The sequence below is a fragment of the Sciurus vulgaris genome (assembly GCF_902686455.1).
Source record: "Sciurus vulgaris genome assembly, chromosome: 5".
NCBI lineage: Eukaryota > Metazoa > Chordata > Mammalia > Rodentia > Sciuridae > Sciurus > Sciurus vulgaris.
This window is the reverse complement of record NC_136465.1, coordinates 114417691-114434929: the sequence shown is the minus strand read 5'-3', so window position 1 is coordinate 114434929 and position 17239 is coordinate 114417691. Positions and strand designations below refer to the sequence as shown.

The following is a 17239-nucleotide window of genomic DNA, read 5'->3' as shown; positions in this document are numbered from 1 at the left end:
AAGCATCAGCTGCTAAGGGGTGTGTCTAAAGCCACCAGGCAGGGTATTCTGATCTTGGGCACCAAAGCATGCCGGATGATGTGGCCAGGGCATGCCAGCTCCAGGCTGCCAGGGAAGATTAGCACAGGGGGGCCTCTGTTTCCGGTCCCAGCCCTGGGAGCACCCACAGAGTGGGAGGAAAGAAGCCTGTGGACTTCATAAATATCTCTTATCCTAATACCAGCCCCAGCAGCCATGAAGTGCTGTGTGGCAGTTCCCTCTACTGGACATAAATGGCACTGCTGGCTCTTAGAGGGGAGAAAAGGCACTCTATCCAGGGCCTGCTAATGTGCCAGGTACCTGGCTAGGAACCACAGAGGTCAAACAAAAATCTCAAAAAGTCCCAGTGTTCCATACAGATACATTCTAGGGGAGGAATACAGATAAAAACATATATAACAGGGTCTGGAGCTGTAGCCCAGTGGCTGAGTGCTTGCCTAGCACGTGAGAGGCATTGGGTTCAATCCTCAGCATCACATAAAACTATTGTGTCCATGACTAAAAAATAAATAAAAACAAATAAGACAAAGGCATGCTGTCCATATACAACTACCAAAATAAAAAATTAAAAAACTTTTAAAAAATCATATATAACAAAAAGTTACATAATGGGAAATGCTACCAAGAAAAATCGAGAAGGTGAGTGGCTAGCGAGTGCCTGAGGGTGTGATTATCAAGGACATCAGAGGCGGCTTCTGAGGAGGCAGCAAAGTAGCAAGGCCTAGGTGAAGGAGGGAGAGAGCCCTGGAGCCGTGCAAAGGCCTTGAAGATAGAGGAAGAGCTGGAAGGCGCTCAGGTGGGAAATATTGAATGCACTGGAAACACAATGAGGCCCATGTGGTCAGGAGCAGTGCTGGGTGCCCTTCAAAAGCTGAATGGATAAAGAAAATATGGTAATATTCACAATGGAATATCACTACTTTCCTATGTTCATAGGGCGAATACATGACCAGTGTAACTCCAAATCATGCCCAACCACAAGAATGGGAAATTATACTCCATATATGTATAAAATGTCAAAATGCACTGTACCATCATGCATATCTAAAAAAGAACAACAACAACAAAAGAGCAATGCTGGGAAGAGAGCCAGGTTGAAGAAGTAATGACCTACAGCTGCTTTCTTACCATTATGACACATGAGGAAGAACACCATGCAGACCCCAAGGATCAGGTGGCTGGGGAATAGTCCTGCTCAGTACAGTGACATCAGTGGGTATGCACCGTGCTGACATGTGAAGTGAGTATTCCTGGCATGACCACCATGGTGCAGATGAGAAAACTGTGGCTGAGACAGGTAGAGATTATGCGTCTGCTCCAAGATGGAAAGATAAATTCACAGTGGAAGCACTTGAATCCCAGAGTGCCTGACTCTAGAATTCAGGCTTTTAATCTCAAGTTATGCACTTGGAGGAAAAAAGACAGGATACAAAACAACATTTAATACAAATGGCCACCATTGTATTAAAATATGAATATTTATACGCATAGAAAACAAACTGTAGGCCATACATCATGAGATGACCTCCGGGAGTGAACTATGCCTCTCCTCCCACTGTGGTCCAGGGGCAGAGAGAAAGATCATCTCCCCTCCCCCGGAAGGCATCTTTAACATTTATAACAAGTAGCTTCATATTCAGATGCTGCTTTTTGGTTTATGAAGTCTACCTTCATTGTTTAGCAGTTAGTCTTCATGATGCCATTTCACAGAGAAAAAAGCTGAGCCCCAGGAAGCCTCGACTCTCCCACAGGGAGCCTGTGACCTAGCTGGGATAAGAAGCCACATCTACATATTCAGTCCTCCCAGTATCACGTCTAGAAAAGAAGAGATGTGGCCCAGCGATCAAGGAAGAGCTGAGAGTCATCCACGGATCGGGTGACGGGAAGGCAGTGCCCGAGTCTGCCAGTAGAGGGCGACGACGTACCACAGCTCCGAGAGCCGGCCCGGGCCACGCCCCCCGCAGGCCAGGCCCTGGAGCGAGAGGCTGACCCTCAGAGCCAGGAGCAGAGCTCTGGGACTGCGACTTGCGGGGAGCGGTGTTAGAGGGGCGGCAGGTGGGCTGGGCCAGGGACCAAAGGAGGAGCCTCAGGCTAGGTTGTAGCTGGGATGGCGTTGACTCTAGCGAAGGAGTCCGACGCGCGGGGGCGCGGTGCGTGTGCTGCGGGAGGCGGAGCTGGAGGTGCGGAGCTGGTGGGCGTGCAAGAGAAGGTCCCGGCGTGGGCGACGGGAGGGGGTGCACCATGTCTCTGGGACTTCCTGAGGCTGAGAGATTTGTTACTCCGGGGAGGCGGTTACTCACTCAGGCGCTGCCACCTGCTTCCCTCCCAGCTCCCAGCAAAACACAACTCAGAGTCCCCATGTCCACCCCCATCCAGCTCCTGGGAGGCTGCGCCCCCCAGGAAGCTGTCTTTGCAGTTCAGCCGTCAGCCTTTCAACCTAGAGGAGGGAGAGGGTAGGAGATGGTGGAGAGGGAAGTGTCCAGCCAACTCCACTGGAGTGACACCTGAATCCAGCCCTGCAGCCTCCCAAGCTGCTCATGGACTCCACCCCCAGCACCACCATGTTGGTCTAGACGGAAATCCCTAAGGGGCAGCCTGGCCCGTTGTGTGTTTTAGTACCTCCTCTCCCCGCACCCCACCTCTGAGCACTCATTGCACCCAGCCAGCCCGCGGGTCCCCTGTCACAGATGTGTCCCCACCCTCCCAAACCTCCCAGTCTGTAAGCCACCACCCATACGAAGCTGATACTAGGGAGCAGAGAGTGATTTCAGCCTGTGAAGGCAAGGGTCCCATATGTCCTGGGAAGACACTACCTCAGGGTGGCTGAGTTCTGTCAGTGTTTGGAGTCACAAGGTTTTTCTGGGGAGGTACTTCTCTGAAGCACCCAGAGTACTTATGTTCTCTCTTACTTCTTCTTTCTGCTTTTTGCAGTGCTAAGGATGGAAACCAGGGCCTCAAGCTCTTGGTCTCAAAGGATCCTCCTGCCCCAGCCTTCTGAGTAGCACCTGGCTTTGGAGCGTTTTCTGTTGTGTGACACTCTACCACTGAGCTACATCCGCAGCCCTTTTTATTTTTTGAGACAGGGTTTCACTAAGTGGCCAAGGCAGGCCTCAAAAGTGATCCTTCTGCCTCTCTAGTAGCTGGGATTATAGGCATATGCCATTGCACCTGGCTAGAAAGTGGGATTTGACCAAGTCTTTCAATTAGAATGAAATTTGGAGGACTAGGTGTGCTGTGGCCTGAGGGGGTATCACTCTGAGAGGCTGAGGACCAGAACAGCTGTGAGGGAGCCCTAAGTGAGTCTGCTGGGGAGCAGTGGTGAAAGAGACCCAGAGGCAACATTTGCATAATTTTTGCTTTTTGTATAAATTTGCACGTTCTCTCCTGAAAGGCCGAAGCCCAGGAAGGGAAGATTCACTGAGGTTTAGGTCTCCTTACAGCAAAAATTCCAGTGTCTGGTCATTTAGTGAGTGTGCTTCAACCTTTTCCCCACCCCCACCCACAAGTTTTCAGACCACGCAGGGTTCTACCCAGAGAAATATGTCAGTTGAAATCACTTAAGTTCCATGTTTTGAACATATTGTTCATTCATTCACTCAGACATGTCTGCCTTCAGTCTAAGCTGTTTGAATGCCCACTTGGTGCCAGGCCCTCATGCCAGCACATGTCAAAAGGTGAAGGGGATAGGGTTCCCACCTTGGAAGCCCACAATGGGAGGTGATGAGAGGCACTGGGGACCAGATCTGATGGGAAAGTGCAGAGAGTGTCAGACAAGGTTCAGTTCTGTAAAAAGTCACATCAGCGCTGAGGAAGGGTTGAAGGGGCGGCTCTAAGGAGGGAGAGAGGATGTTCCAGTTCTGCCCCTCTCCATCCTGTGTGGTCAGGGCTCCGAGAGGTGCAGTGTTCTGAGGTCACCACCAGGGGCCAGCACCCCCAGCTCTACTATCCAGCATATCATCTCTTCTGGTATTATGCTCTGTTGAGGAGCCCTCCTCTGTCCCCCTGCCCTCTCCACAGTGCCATGTCCCTTTGTCTCTCACTTCTCTGAGCCCACCACTTCCTCCGTAAGGTCATTCCATCCACCTGTCAATGCGGGACCAGGAACCTCCTGACCAGACAGCCTGACGTCTCTCTTGACTTTGGGGAATCCCACAGTCTCCCTCACTTCCCCAGTTTCATGAGCAGCTGACTGGTGAGCAGAATGGACTTCCCACTATCATACCTCTTCTCCTCCTCCTGCCATCCAGCTCAGGTTCTCTGGTTTGGTCTCCAGGGAAAACACTTGTATTCATGGGGTCACTTCTAAATGTGCCTTTTGACATGGCCTACAAAGTCCTTTATGGAGTCCAAGTCATTTTTATGATCCCTCAGAACCAAGTCCTGAGAAGCCTTCCCTCTCCCTTCACTCTGATGGAAATGTTCTCACTTTTCTATAGGACAGTACCCCCATTCCTGGAACCTTGAACCCTCCAGACCTGACTCCCTCTCCCTTTTGCAGTCTGGCAGTCTGAGACCCTGTTCCTTTAGATCCTATCTTTCATATGCCTTCTACACCCCTGCTTCTCTTCTACAAGTTCTACCTTACAGGTTCCACTCCTTCCTCACCATCTCTGTGACCCTGTCCTCACACCCCTTTCCTCAGGAAGCCTTCTTTCTTTCCACTCTAGGCTGTTGAGACAGACATGAGAGGAACCTGGCTCTGCCAGGTACCTGCTACCATAAGCCCTCTCATTCCGTTTCTTCATCTGTAAAATGGGACCAGTGATACACAGCTGTCAGACACACTGTGAAGTGAGGGATGCATGCAGGTGCTCTGGGAGACAGGCCCCGATCCTTTCTCTCTGCTCAGCTGCCACCCAGCACTGCCTGTGGACCCAGCCTGCTGCTGGGAACCTGCCCTTGTCTCTGTGCCCTGGCTGTTGCTTTCCCACCACCCTTGGTCCAGGTGGAGGGGAGAGAACCAGGGAATCAGGGGCACAAAGCCATTCTGCTGGGGAGATGGGGTAGATGCAGGGCTCTGTGGGGACCTCAGACCAGCGCCTCATCTATAGGGCCATGTCCTCACCCCATACAAGACCTGGAGTGGAGTCCACTTTTCTCCCTGGAATTTTGGGGGACCCTGCCTGGGATGGGGGAAGGGCTCCCCCAAAGTCCCCTGAGGCCTTGAGAGGAGCAGAAGGTGGGAGGGGAGGGAGGGAAGCAGGGCAGGGGGAATACCGGCCACACAATATTAAGAGTCCCTGCTCCTTTCCTCTCCACCCCCACCCCTCCGCCAAACACGATCCCTGGGTTAATTTTTAGCATCACAGCTCGCACATTAGTCACTCCCTGTCATCCACCTACACGTCAGGAGGCTGCTGTGCGGGTGCCGTCATGCCATCCACGGAGAGGTGGGATCTGGCTCCGCCCTAGACCACGTCCTCCTCCCCTAGGTGTGCACAGGCAGCCAGGAGCCCCCAGCAGCTTGGCTCAGGGGTCCTGACATCTCTCTCAAGGCCAGCTGCGCAGCGTGGGGTGGGGACAGGCTGTGGGAGACAGGCTAGCAATCGCCTGGGGAAGAGGAAGCCGGGGAGGTCCCTGAGCCCCCATTCCAAGTAAGGTGCTAGGCTGTGCCAGGCAGCTGGTCTCCTGGCAGCCCAGGGCCCTGGGAACAAAGGTGTGGGGCCCCTCCCTTCCACCTGAGCCCAGAGATGGTGTTTGTCCTGGCTGCAGAGCAGCTGTGCAAACATGGAGCTTGGGGAAGCTCCATTTTCTTCATCAAATGTCTTCCCTTCTCAGGACCAGGGAGAATAGGACAACCAGGTGCAGGTGCCCGTCTGGAGTCACCACCCTGCCTCAGAGGGATTTCACAGGAGGGACCCACAGATGCCAGCTGCAGATGGGGCATAGCGGGGCCACCCCCTTTCAGGGCTGAGGTGGGGAGGTGGTGGTTACCCCTGCACAGGGTTAGCCCCAAGGCATTCACTCATTCAGTAGGGTTACTGAGCACCTGCTATGGACAAGCTCTGGGTTAGGCCCTGGAGGTAGGACTTCAAACAAGGCTGGGGGTCCTGACTCACCAGGCAAAAGGCAACAAAAGATGTTGGTATATTTCTCAATTGAAAGAAAGTACTATAAAGAAAAAAGTGGGATACTTGAGATCATAAGTAATAGGGGCAGGGAATGAGGTCAGATAAGATCAGGGAATCCTCTCGGACTAGATCATGTTAAGCTGAGACCTGAGGATGAGGAATCATCTTGAAAGAGTGCTCTGGCAGACAACAGTAAGGCTAGACCAGAGGCAGGAGCAAGACTGGCACATTAGAGGCATAGGAGCAAGAAGAATAATGCAGCTCAACAGTAAGTGCTGTGGAAACCCAGCGTGGTGGCGCACGCCTGAAATCCCAGTGACTTGGGAGGCTGAGGTATGAGCATCACAAGTTCAAGGCCAGCCTTGGTAACTTAGCAAGGCCCTGTCTCAAAACAAAAAGGGCTGGGGCTGTAGCTCAGTGGTAAAGCATTCCTGGGTTCAATCCCTGGATACCAAAAAATAAATCTATTAATAAATAAGTGACATGGAAAAAGAAAGTATTTAAAATTGAGGGAGAGGCAGACACCAGATCCTGGAAGGTCTCATGCAGGGTATCCCAATGTAGTTGCAGAGGCTGGGCACTTCTCAAAGTTTGCCATTTGTCAAATCGTTGGGGTCTGTATGGCTGCTGTTAGCCAAGAGAAAGGGATGCCTTTTGTAATCTGCTCAGAGGGACATGTTATGGATAGGCCATGGCAAAATGTTTGATTACTCTTTTATTTCAGAGGAAGCCATAATGGATTTTAGGCAGAGGGTTGTGATTTTCTTTTTAAAAACACTACCCTGACTGCTGCGTGGAGAAGGATGGCTGAGAGAAAAGCAGCAGCGGGGAACCCATACAGGAGGCAAGCACTGTGGGGCAGGAGGGAGCCGATGGGAGGTGGCCTGGCCCCGGGCGGGTCCACTCAGATCTCTCTTGAAGCCACACTTGCCTGCTGGTTACTATCAGGGAGGGGCACGGGAGCTGGAGTCGTAAGCCCCAGGCCCTGTTCCGTTGCTATCTTGCTGTGTGTCCCTTGGACACTTGCCCTGGATCACCTCAAAGAAGGTGGTGACCACCTCTTGGAGATGTTCTGGTGTACTGTATTGAGGGCCTACTGTGTGCTAGGATTGGGTAAGAATAAAGCAGTGGTTCAGACAGAAACAGTTCCCTGGGCCCTGCGGCAAGGAGCATACAACCTAATGGGTGGGCAGGGCAGGCAAAAAGCAGAATCCGTCAGAACCAAGACAGTCGGATGGCGATGTGTACTGTGATGGAAATAAAACAGGGCTGTATCACAGAGGAGGGCGACTGCATGCTTGACTGGGTGGGAAGACCTTATGAGGCAGAGCCCGGGACCAGGGGGGTCAGCCTTGGGAAGAGCCAGGGCAGAGGAAAGGGTCTGAAGCCAGGGCCAGCCACCATCCAGTGCCACAGCAGGGAGCAAGAGGGGGAGACAAGATAGAAAATGGGACAAGCAAGGGTCAGACACTATAGCACAGGAGTTAGAGTCTCCTTTTTCAAGTATGGCTTCCCACTGGGGAGCTTTAGAAAAATAGGGTGAACAGTGACTGGCCAGACAGGCTGCTGGGTGGATATGGCTAAGTCCTCAGCTGATTTGGCTTCTGTCCCTCCAGGGAGACTTGAAGAGCTGGGAAGAAAAGGGAAGCAAGCATTCACACAGGATTCAGGGACAGTGAGGGCTTTAGACACAGCTGTTGTGGGTACTGGGAAGGGAAGATCAAGAGGCACTTAGAGTACAGCCCAAGTTCTAAAGAGGGTGCGGGCCCTGCTCAGGCCCATGCATGTAGGTTAGAACTCCCAGACTATTTCTCTGGCTTCAGGCTGCAAGAAAATGAGATGTAAATATAGTGCTTGAGAGAGAGAGAGAGAGAGAGAGAGAGAGAGAGAGAGAGAGAGAGTGTGAGTGAGTGGGGGGGTGCTCGATGGAGTCAGAGCTTGCGGGCCCAGTCCTCCCCCTCAGGCAGTCACCACACTGACACAGATGCAAAAAACAGTCAATTTTATACAATTTGTGGTTCAGAAGCAACATATGCAAAATGGTGGGAGCAGTCTGAGCTGTCCCCACCCCACCTGAACAAGACCATTTCTGTTCCCCAAGGGGCACAGAACCCAGGACCCCCTCCTGGCAGGACCCAACTTAGTTATAGGCCCTTGGGAGGAGCCAAGCCCTTAGGGGTCAAACCAGAGGGAGGGGACCAGCACCTTGCCCCCTCAGGGCCCACTGGTTTACTGGAATAGTATGTAGGGTAGGGGAATGACCCACCCAGGGACACTTCTCCCCAAGGTAAGGGGACAGGGAGCAAGTAAAGCTGAGGAGAGGGCTTCATGGGACAGGGACCCCCAATCAGGTGGAGGAGTTTTCCTGGACACCCCACAAGGCACTACTGACCCAGACTGGAGGATAACACGCCCATCTTTGGTCCCCAAACCTCTCCCAACCTTGAATGCTTGTTCTCCTCCTGTCCTGACTCCTACTGTGGTTTAAGGGAGAAGGGGCCTGGGCTCCCCACTTGCTTCGCAGAGGGAAGCCAAGAATCGATCAGGCTGGCCAGGACTAGCAAGGACCCTCTCCCGTTGCTCTGGGCTCCTGGGGTCCTTTGGGCCCAGCACTACCCACCCCCTATTTTATGCACTGGCTGTTACGAATAAATAAATAAATACCACCCCCACCCACCCCCGCCCCTACAGCTGGCTCTCCTCCTCCTCCAGGGAGCGGTTGAGTCCAGGAATGAACTTGAGCAGTCGCCTGCGGAAGCTGCGGTACTTGGTTTTGCGCAGGCCAGGGCCACACAGAGCCTGCTCCCGAGCCTCAGTCCAGAGGGCGCCCGGCGCACCCCCACCGCCACCCCCACCCGGGCCGGCGCACCGAACGCTGGCGCTGCGGCTCAGCGTGGCCCGCGGCCCAGGGCAGGGCACCAAGGTCGGCGCCTCCACGGTGCACTGGTCAGGGGCGCGCGTGGGGGGCGGCGGGGACGGCAGAGCCCGGGACGCGGTGCTGGTGCCCCCAAAGAAGCAGGTGTGGTAGACAGCGTCGTCAGCATTGCCCCCGGCCTGACGGGTGCCCCCGCGAGGACCCCCAGGCACAGCAAGCAGAGGCCCGAAGGGCAGGGAGCCCGGGAGCAGGCCTGCACCGTAGAGGCAGGAGCGCACGGACTCCAAGGTGTCATAGATGCTTGGGTCTTTGACCACCAGGCCTACCAGGACAGAAAACATGAGGGACGGCCTTAAGGCGTGGGGCCAAAGCATACTTTGCTACAGGTTGGGGGTGGGGCAGGTGGGAAATCCAGTTCCTTCTATTGACTATCTAGGTGGCTCCCGCAAGTCTCAACTGAGAACCCCAATTTCCCTTATCTGTACAAGAGCAATTACAAACTCAAAGCCTTATGAGGACCACTTATGACACCAGGGTCACAAACAAGATTTAAATAAGCTCTTTTTGGAACCAGGGATTGAATCCAGGAACACCCAACCACTGAACCACATTCCTACCCCTTTTTAAAAAAAATTATTATTATTTTTTAGACAGGGTCTTGCTAAGTTGCTGAGGCTGGCTTTGAACTCCCAATCCTACTGCCTCAGCCTCCTGAACCACTGGGATTACAGGCATGTGCCACTATGCCCAGCTAAATAAGCTCTTTGAGGCTGGGTGTGTTTGTGTGGAATATGGAGGTGATACTAATACTGGTATTGGGAGAATAACAAGATATGTGTGCATCAGCCCAGGGCAGTATGGTACTCAAAGTAGTCGCTAAACAAACCCTTCTTTACTTTGGAGCGGGGAGTAGCTCATTGGTTCTGAGGGGGAAGCACAGACCTGGGTTTGTGAAGGGCAGCAGGTGGTCCTTCACATACCCAGTCTACTTACCATGCACCAGTCGCTGTTCCTGAACCATAAGGGACCTGTATTCTCCCCACTTCTCATACAGGGTTTGCTGCAAGACACAACATGCCCCACTGTCAGGAGCTAGCAGTAAACCAGCAGGACAGGGGAGTAGACAGGTCAGGGAGTAGACTGAAGAAACCTTAAGGTTAAAAGAGATTCAGAGGGCTGAATGAACCCCTAAACCAGTGGGGCCTGAAGGGCAGGGGCTTGGGAAGTGGACAATGGAGGCCGGATGTCCTCCGGGTTCCTCACCTTCAGGTACTGCAAACGAGCCTCCAGTTCCGCCTTCCGAATTGATGTCCCATACAGAGTTTCTAGTCTGAGGGGTTGGAGAACCAAAGGTTGAGTGAGCCCCACAGGCTGAGAAAACATGGGAGGTTAAGCTCAGGAACTGGGCATTTTGCCTATGCATACCTGAGAATGTTGCCAGACGCCTTGATGATGTCAACGATCTCCCGATGCCGGATGCCTTCCACATTCAGGCCATTGACACTGGCAATGGTGTCCCCTGCCAGGCAGAGAGGTGGTAAGCATCTGCATCACAGGGCACGAGGGAAGAATTCTATCCTGGCCAGAAAGGAGAAGGGTGATACCCCTGAACTCCTTTCCCCCACCTCCTTTACTGCTTTGGGGAGACCTCTTGGGTATCTGTTTTACCCCATCGAAAACACATAATCACAAAATCACAGTCATTCTTCCCTCCATAGTGAGCAGGAGCTTGTCCAGGCCCAGCACCCTAGCCTAGGTGCCTGGAATCTCAAAGGGGCAAAGCTCTCACACACCCAACACCCTCAGAAGTTCTGTCCCCAAAGGCTGAGCCCTTCCAGGGCCCTGGGCTGCCCCTTGAGTTGGTTATTTCTGTTTAGCCTGGAGTGAGACCCAGTTGAGACAGGAAAGAAAAAGTAGCATCCAGAAGAAGTAGATAAAAATAAAGTAGATTAAAAATAAAGGCAGAATTAGTTGCATCCAACTGGGAACCAACAGTGGCCCCAGGCATGAGAGGTCTCAGCTTCTGTTACCCAGTGCCACTGCAGAGGTTCTGACCCCAGGATCTTTAAGGGCTCCTTTCTCATCAGTAAAAAGGGAGTATGGAACCCTGCTGGAACTGCCCCAAGGATGACCACGTGGGAGAGTGGGTGAGAAACTACTTTGCAAAGTTGTCCAAGGGCTGCTAGTAAGTAAACGATGAGGTAAGGGACAAAAATACTGACAGAATGGGGCAGGTAGAGTCAATTCATGCAGTCCAAGGCTGCCCCTTTCTGGGACCTGGGGATTCTGCCCGATCTCAAGGGTCTCCTACTAGAGACATCATTTTCTTGTTAGAGGACAGACATAGGTGCTCCAGACTTGAGTCAGATTGGGACAGGGTAGGCCCTGACCCCATGTCAAGCAGATCCTGTGGAATGTTGCCTCTCCCCAGCTTCTGCCCATGTTGGATTGCCAGGCTGCCAAGAGGAAGCAGCTGGTAGCCCCGCAGCAACAGCCACCACTTACCAGGTCCTGGCTCTGTGCCCAGGGAATCCCGCGCCACACTGTGATGGGTGGACATATTATTACCCCCATTTTGCAGATGGGACTACACAAGATCACACAGTAAATGACAAATTTTGCCTGGCTCCCAAACCTGAATTCTATTTTTGGTCTTCTCCAAGTAGGAAGAGGAAGGAGGACTGATTTCAGGAGCAATTTCTCATCCCTCTCCCTAGGAGTAAGGTCATACCCACTCTCAGAGCCTGTGTCTTGGGCTCACGTCCCACCTGGTGTAAGTCCAGCCAGCTGGGCAGGGCTGGACTCATGAACTCGGCAGACAAAGGTCACCATCTCTACACGCTGCTCTTCTCGGTGGTGAAGGCCATAAGTCTGTAACAAATAAGGCCAGATAGATAGGTCCACACACCCCTCAGACCCGCCTCCTGACTGTCACCCCTCTGTACCCAGCTTTTCTCACCTGGATCTCAAAGCCGAAAGTCTGGTTATCCTCCTTCTCCAAAGTCAGAACTTTCCTGCAGGAAACACCAGAATCAAGACTATTAGGATTAAAAGGACTGTGGCAGCGTCATACCTCAGGTCTCCAAGGAGGCAGGAGTCTGGTCTAGGACATCTCCTGTGACAGCTCACTGTCATCACCGATATTTGGAATGTCCTTTCCAGATCTAAATCAATTGCCCTCATGGATCTACATGTGGGGAGGAGGCACTGGCAATGGCTGGCCTCAGTGGGGCCAACTACACACCAGTCTTCTAGTGAGCTCCAAATATCACTCACTGACAAGCTGAGGCCCCAAATTCGCCCCAGCCTGGAGCCTCCTCCAGCTCCACAGAGGCTTTGGGGAAAGAACAGCCCCACCCCCAGAGGCCAGTCACGAGGCAAGCACAGACCACAGCTGCTCCTCCCAGCTGCGGTGGGGCCAGCCCACCAGATGTGAGGGGCTGGGGGAGGGGAGCCTGAGGCCGCCCCTTCCCGCACTGAAGGACTGCCCGCTGGACACAATGGTCTGGAGCCACTCCAGGTCCTGGCCTTCTGGGGGAGCCCAGAGTTTCCTCTGCCCATCCCCGCCCCCTTCCTTCCAGCCAGCCAGAGGCAGAGTTAAAGCAGCTTCGGGAGGTCCCTTCAAGTCTGTAGAGTGCAGGCCCCAGATTATTTCCCTCAAGACTGCACCTCCGCCTGCCAGCTCCCATCTGAGCCCTCACCCTGAAGGACAGGTCTTTCCCCCTGTGTGTACTGAGGCAGGGGCAGGGGTTCTGAAGTTCTACATCTGGCTCTCTGGGTTTCTGGAAGGTCTGGTGAACTTTAACTGCAAAGGGACAGATGGTAAATATTTTAGGCTTTCTTTGTGGGCCCCATATGGCCTCTGTCATATATTGTTCTTTATTTTATTTTTACAACACCTTAAAAACACGAAAATGAGCTGGGTAGTATATATCTATAATCCCAGTGACTCAGGAGGATGAGGCCAAGTTCAAGGCCAGCCTTGGCAACTTAGTGAGACCCTGTCTCAAAATAAAAATTTGAAAGAGCTGGGAGTATGGCTCAGTGGTAAAACACCCCTGGATTTAATCTCCAGTATCACACACACACACACACACACACACACACACACACACACACAAATTGATTAATTTTTGAAAAATGATTTGAGCACTATGGCACATGCCTGTAATTCCAGCTACTTGAAAGGCTGAGACTGGAGGATCTCAAATTTGAGGCCAGCCTGGGCAACTTAGTGAGACCCTGACTCAAAATAAAAAGGGCCGGTGTGGGGCGGGGGGCTGGCTAAAGTTACAGCGACAGAGTGCTTGCCTAGCATGCATGAAGCCCTGGGTTCAATTCCTAGAACTGGAAAGAACTTTTTATTTATTTATTTTTTTTAGTACCAGTGATTGAACCCAGGGGCACTCTACCAATTAGGCAAAATCCCCAGCCCTTTTATTTTTTGAGACAGGGTCTCACTAAGTTGCTTGAAGCCTTGCTAAGTTGCTAAGGTTGGCCTCAAAAAAAAAAAAATTATATATATATATGGAGAGAGAGAGAGAGAGAGAGAGAGAGAGAGAGAGAGAGAGAGAGAGAGAGAGAGAGAGAGAGAGAATTCTTAGGTCAAGGGCCAAACAGGCCAGTCTGATCAGTAGACCATAATTTGCTGATCCATTTCAGAGAAATCAAGACTCAAATAGGGATGGGACATGGACAGAGAAGGGAAAATATGTGCTCCCAGGCCCTGTGGTGAGCACCACACCTTAAGTTCTCCCTAAAGAGCTGTCACAGGCTGGAACCCCACTGGGCTTGTTGGACCAGGCAACTTCAGGGAAGTCCTGGAATCATGGCTTAGGACATTACCCCTACTTCCCCCACCCATCATCCAGATCTCATCTCTCCAGGGAGGGGTAATTGGCAGGGACTGGGGGTGGGCTGAGGAGTACCTAATGACTCAAAAGTCCCTGCCTCCTTTCTCTGCCACCCCTTCACTCAGCCCACACCCCCACCTGCCCCGCATTCCCAGTGGGAAAGCCATGCCTAAGAGTAAGAGAATGCTCCCCAGGGCTGGGCTGAGATGCTGTATCGTGCTTCCCCCTGCCTACCACCCCAGCACCTCATTCTTTTGGACCATAGCAGGGGCTGGGGTTAGGGTGGTGGTGGTGACTCACCGCTGCTGTTCAGGACTCTGGCTGAGATTCTTCCAGCGGAATCCTGAGCCCTAGGTGGGAAGACAGTCAGGAAAGACAGGTGAGAGGGGGGCTGTTTTTGAGCAGATGTGAAGAGCTCCACTCTGGGATGTCCCTCCAGTTTGGGACACAGCATTCCACTTCTTGTTGCTTATGTCTTCCCAACTCCACACCTGCTTTGTTCTTGGTTTAATTATTTGCAACTATTAGTATCATCTCCACACCTGGGACTGCAGGGACACAACTGTCCTCCTGGGTCTATACATCTAGGTCTCCTGCTGATTTCCAGGCTATAGCGTGGTGGCCATGACTCTAGAAGGGTTTCCAGTGCTGGGGGGGTACATGTCTGTAGGGGTTCAGGCCTTCCAGATTAGGAAAGTCGAAGCAGGGGCTCTTCCTCAATGGGATTCTAAGAAATACAGGGGCCCCAGTGCTCCCCTATCAAGGCACTCCAGGGAACCCTAGGCCAGTCTGATCTTCCATTTAATTTTTCTGCCACAGACAGTGGCATAGAAGAATTAATGTAAGAAGCCCAGGCCTGGAGAGCTGGTGATTCTAATCCGAGGAAGGCTAAGTGAGGGACAGAAGTGCCTAGTCTCCTAGAGTAAAGGCTGTTTCAGGGACCAGTTGTGGATCCCAGCTGAAGGTGGCCAGTGTGCTCAGCTACACCTGGGTTTCTTACTTTCTGGGACAAAAAAAAAAAAAAATGTAGATGTCAAACTTGTAAGTCTCACTATACTTAAGGAGAGAAATCTAGGGTTCTTCTGGGGTGAAGAGATGACAAAGTTGAAGATTCCTTGCATCTTCAGGGTCCTTGATAAATTATTCTCTCCCTCCCTAATATTTTGGAAGATGGAAGACCCATCTGGTTCCAGCCCTTTCCCCACGTGCCAAAATAGCCCAGGGCTTTCCAGATCTGTGCTCTGGTTAACCCTGCCTCCAAGTTGCCCCAAGGCAAGGAAGAGAAGGGGGCCCTCTTTCTTCAGAACCAAAGATTAGCCTTATGGGTGGGGACACTTCCCAAACGGGCTAACAAGGAAGGACTGGGCAGCACAGAGAGACCCCTTTGTCTTTCAACCCGATTTTCATAAAATGCAAATTCTCAACAAGCTGTTCATTGTGTGGGGGAGCTGGGGGATAGGGGAGGAGGAGGGGGACTGCATGGGGAAAGGCCACCGTCCCTTCTCTTTAACCTGAGTCTTGGGTCTCTGCCTCCGAGTGCTCAGGTCCCCTTGAACCAGAGGAAGGGCCTCACGGAGGGGGAGACGCAGAGGGCGGGCGCGGCCCGCATCCTTCCTGCCCCGCGGGCGCCCAGCGACCCCTCCCACCGCGTCCGGTCCCGGCTGAAGTTCTGGGAGCAGTGCCCTGGCACCCCGCACCTCAGACGCAGGCCAGAGCCCAGTAATCCCGGCGCCCCCTCGGAAGGGTGTGCCCTCCGGGGTCCGCGACGCCCCACGCACTTCCTCGGCGTATGAACTCAAGCGGCGCGGCCCCAGCCCCGGTCTCTTACTCAGGGCTCTAGGACCCTCAACTTGTCTGAGGCGAGCAGTGGGGCCCCATCCTCACCCACTTGCGGCAAGCAGAGGAGAAGCCCGGACCCAGGGAGTCCTGGGGGCTTCGAGACACCTGGACACCAGGAGGCGGGACCTGGGGGAGGGGACAGCAACCAGATGGAGCTAGACGGAGAAAGGGGATGCTTGGGAGGAGTCAGGGCAGGATAGAAGGAGGAGATGGGGCGGCGGCGCGTGGGGAGTGGAGTTGAGAGCCAACGAGACAGGGGGCGGCACTGAGGCGGGGGCCACAGTCTTCAGAGCAGCGGGGGCCGCGGGTGGGGGAGGTTTGTGCTTTATGGAGAACCGAGGGGAGTCGATCCGGGTCAGCGAGGGTGGAAGGCGCAGGACTCAGTGGACCACAAGGAAAGAATGGTGCGGGGGTCAGCAGGCGCTGAGCCCTGAGGAAGGTACACTGCGAGATACTGAGGCTGGGGGCGCAGGGATCGAGGGGGACGCACCTTTCGGCGGGGCAGAGTGCCCCCGGACACCGCGAGCGCGCGGTACAGCTCGGCAGGGTGATAGTCTTCCAGCGCCGCATACAGTTCGTCCCCGGTGGGTCCAGGGGTGGCGGCTGCAGCAGGGGGGACCGAGGTCGGGGTCGGGGCCGGAGCGGCGGGAGCGACTTCCGAGTCCGGAATCCCGGCGGCGGGGTCCGGGGCGGCCGCTGCCTCCTCTTTCTGCTGCAGCTTTCTGAGTCGGCGGAGGGTCATGGCTCCGGCGCTGAGCGCCCCTCCGAGGCGGCGGTCGCTCCACTCCGGGAAGCTGGCGGCGGCTGAAGGATGCCAGCCGAGCGGGCCGCGTGTGGCCTCCCTTTATAGGCTCGGGAGCGGGAGGGAAGCGGTCCTCAGTGGCCTCGCCCCCAGTGCGATAGGCTCCGCCCACCGGGGGGGGCCGCTGCCCTGGAGCCCCGCCCACAGCATCCGACGGCTGGAGGTACTGGGAAACTGGGAGACCAGAGTTCAATGTGGGGAAAACTAGCAGCTGAGGGGAGGGGGGGTTGGGCCGGGGTATTCGCAATACCTGGAGCGGCGTCTGTGAGGAGGTATTGCATGAGATTTGAAATTTGGGAATGGATGGCTTTAATGATTCAAGGAGAGGTGGCACAGTAGGGGTTCCCTTTAAGGAAGTTTGGGGGAAAGATTTGGCGAAATCCAGGGTCTCCGGCAGGAGACCAGCCAGGGGAGAGAGGCACCGAGGCTCTGCAGGAGGGTAATGTGGTCCCCAAAGGAGGAGGAAGTAGACATCCCTGAACTACTGAGCCGAAGACCTCAGAGTGTGCGAGGACCCAGAATTTCTCCTTTTCAACGCTATCGCAGAAGCTCTAAAAGATGCTGTCTCCCCTTCTCATGTGTAAGGAGAGAGGGAAACTGGAAAACCTGAAAACAGGAGACTTAATTATGGGGTCTCCCCTCGGTGGTCTCTGCTGGATAAATCTGTCCTCAGTTCAGGATGCTGGAGCTCAGGTGCCCCTTTCCCAGTAGACAGATCCTTACTTCGAGGTTGACTCATGGGACTGGGGATGTGCCCAAG

At 53.7% G+C, this 17239-nt stretch overlaps 1 protein-coding gene across 2 annotated transcripts; it reads right to left on the bottom strand.

The window, feature by feature from the left end:
* Window positions 1-1484: 1484 nt before the first annotated feature.
* On the bottom strand, window positions 1485-16515 carry TAMALIN (trafficking regulator and scaffold protein tamalin). 2 transcript variants are annotated; one of them, XM_079142478.1, is made up of 8 exons: window positions 16168-16515; window positions 14139-14188; window positions 11945-11999; window positions 11754-11856; window positions 10411-10504; window positions 10249-10315; window positions 9979-10045; window positions 1485-2302 (listed from the first exon to the last, which is right to left on the bottom strand). In XM_079142478.1, exons 1-8 carry the CDS (start codon window positions 16417-16419, stop codon window positions 1803-1805), a joined length of 1188 nt encoding a protein of 395 aa, XP_078998604.1. In that variant the 5' UTR covers window positions 16420-16515; the 3' UTR covers window positions 1485-1802. The 2 variants fall into 2 exon arrangements, with proteins under 2 accessions (XP_078998604.1, XP_078998603.1); XM_079142477.1 differs by lacking the exon at window positions 1485-2302 and adding an exon at window positions 8096-9307 and having other exon boundaries at window positions 16168-16509.
* Window positions 16516-17239: the final 724 nt, after the last annotated feature.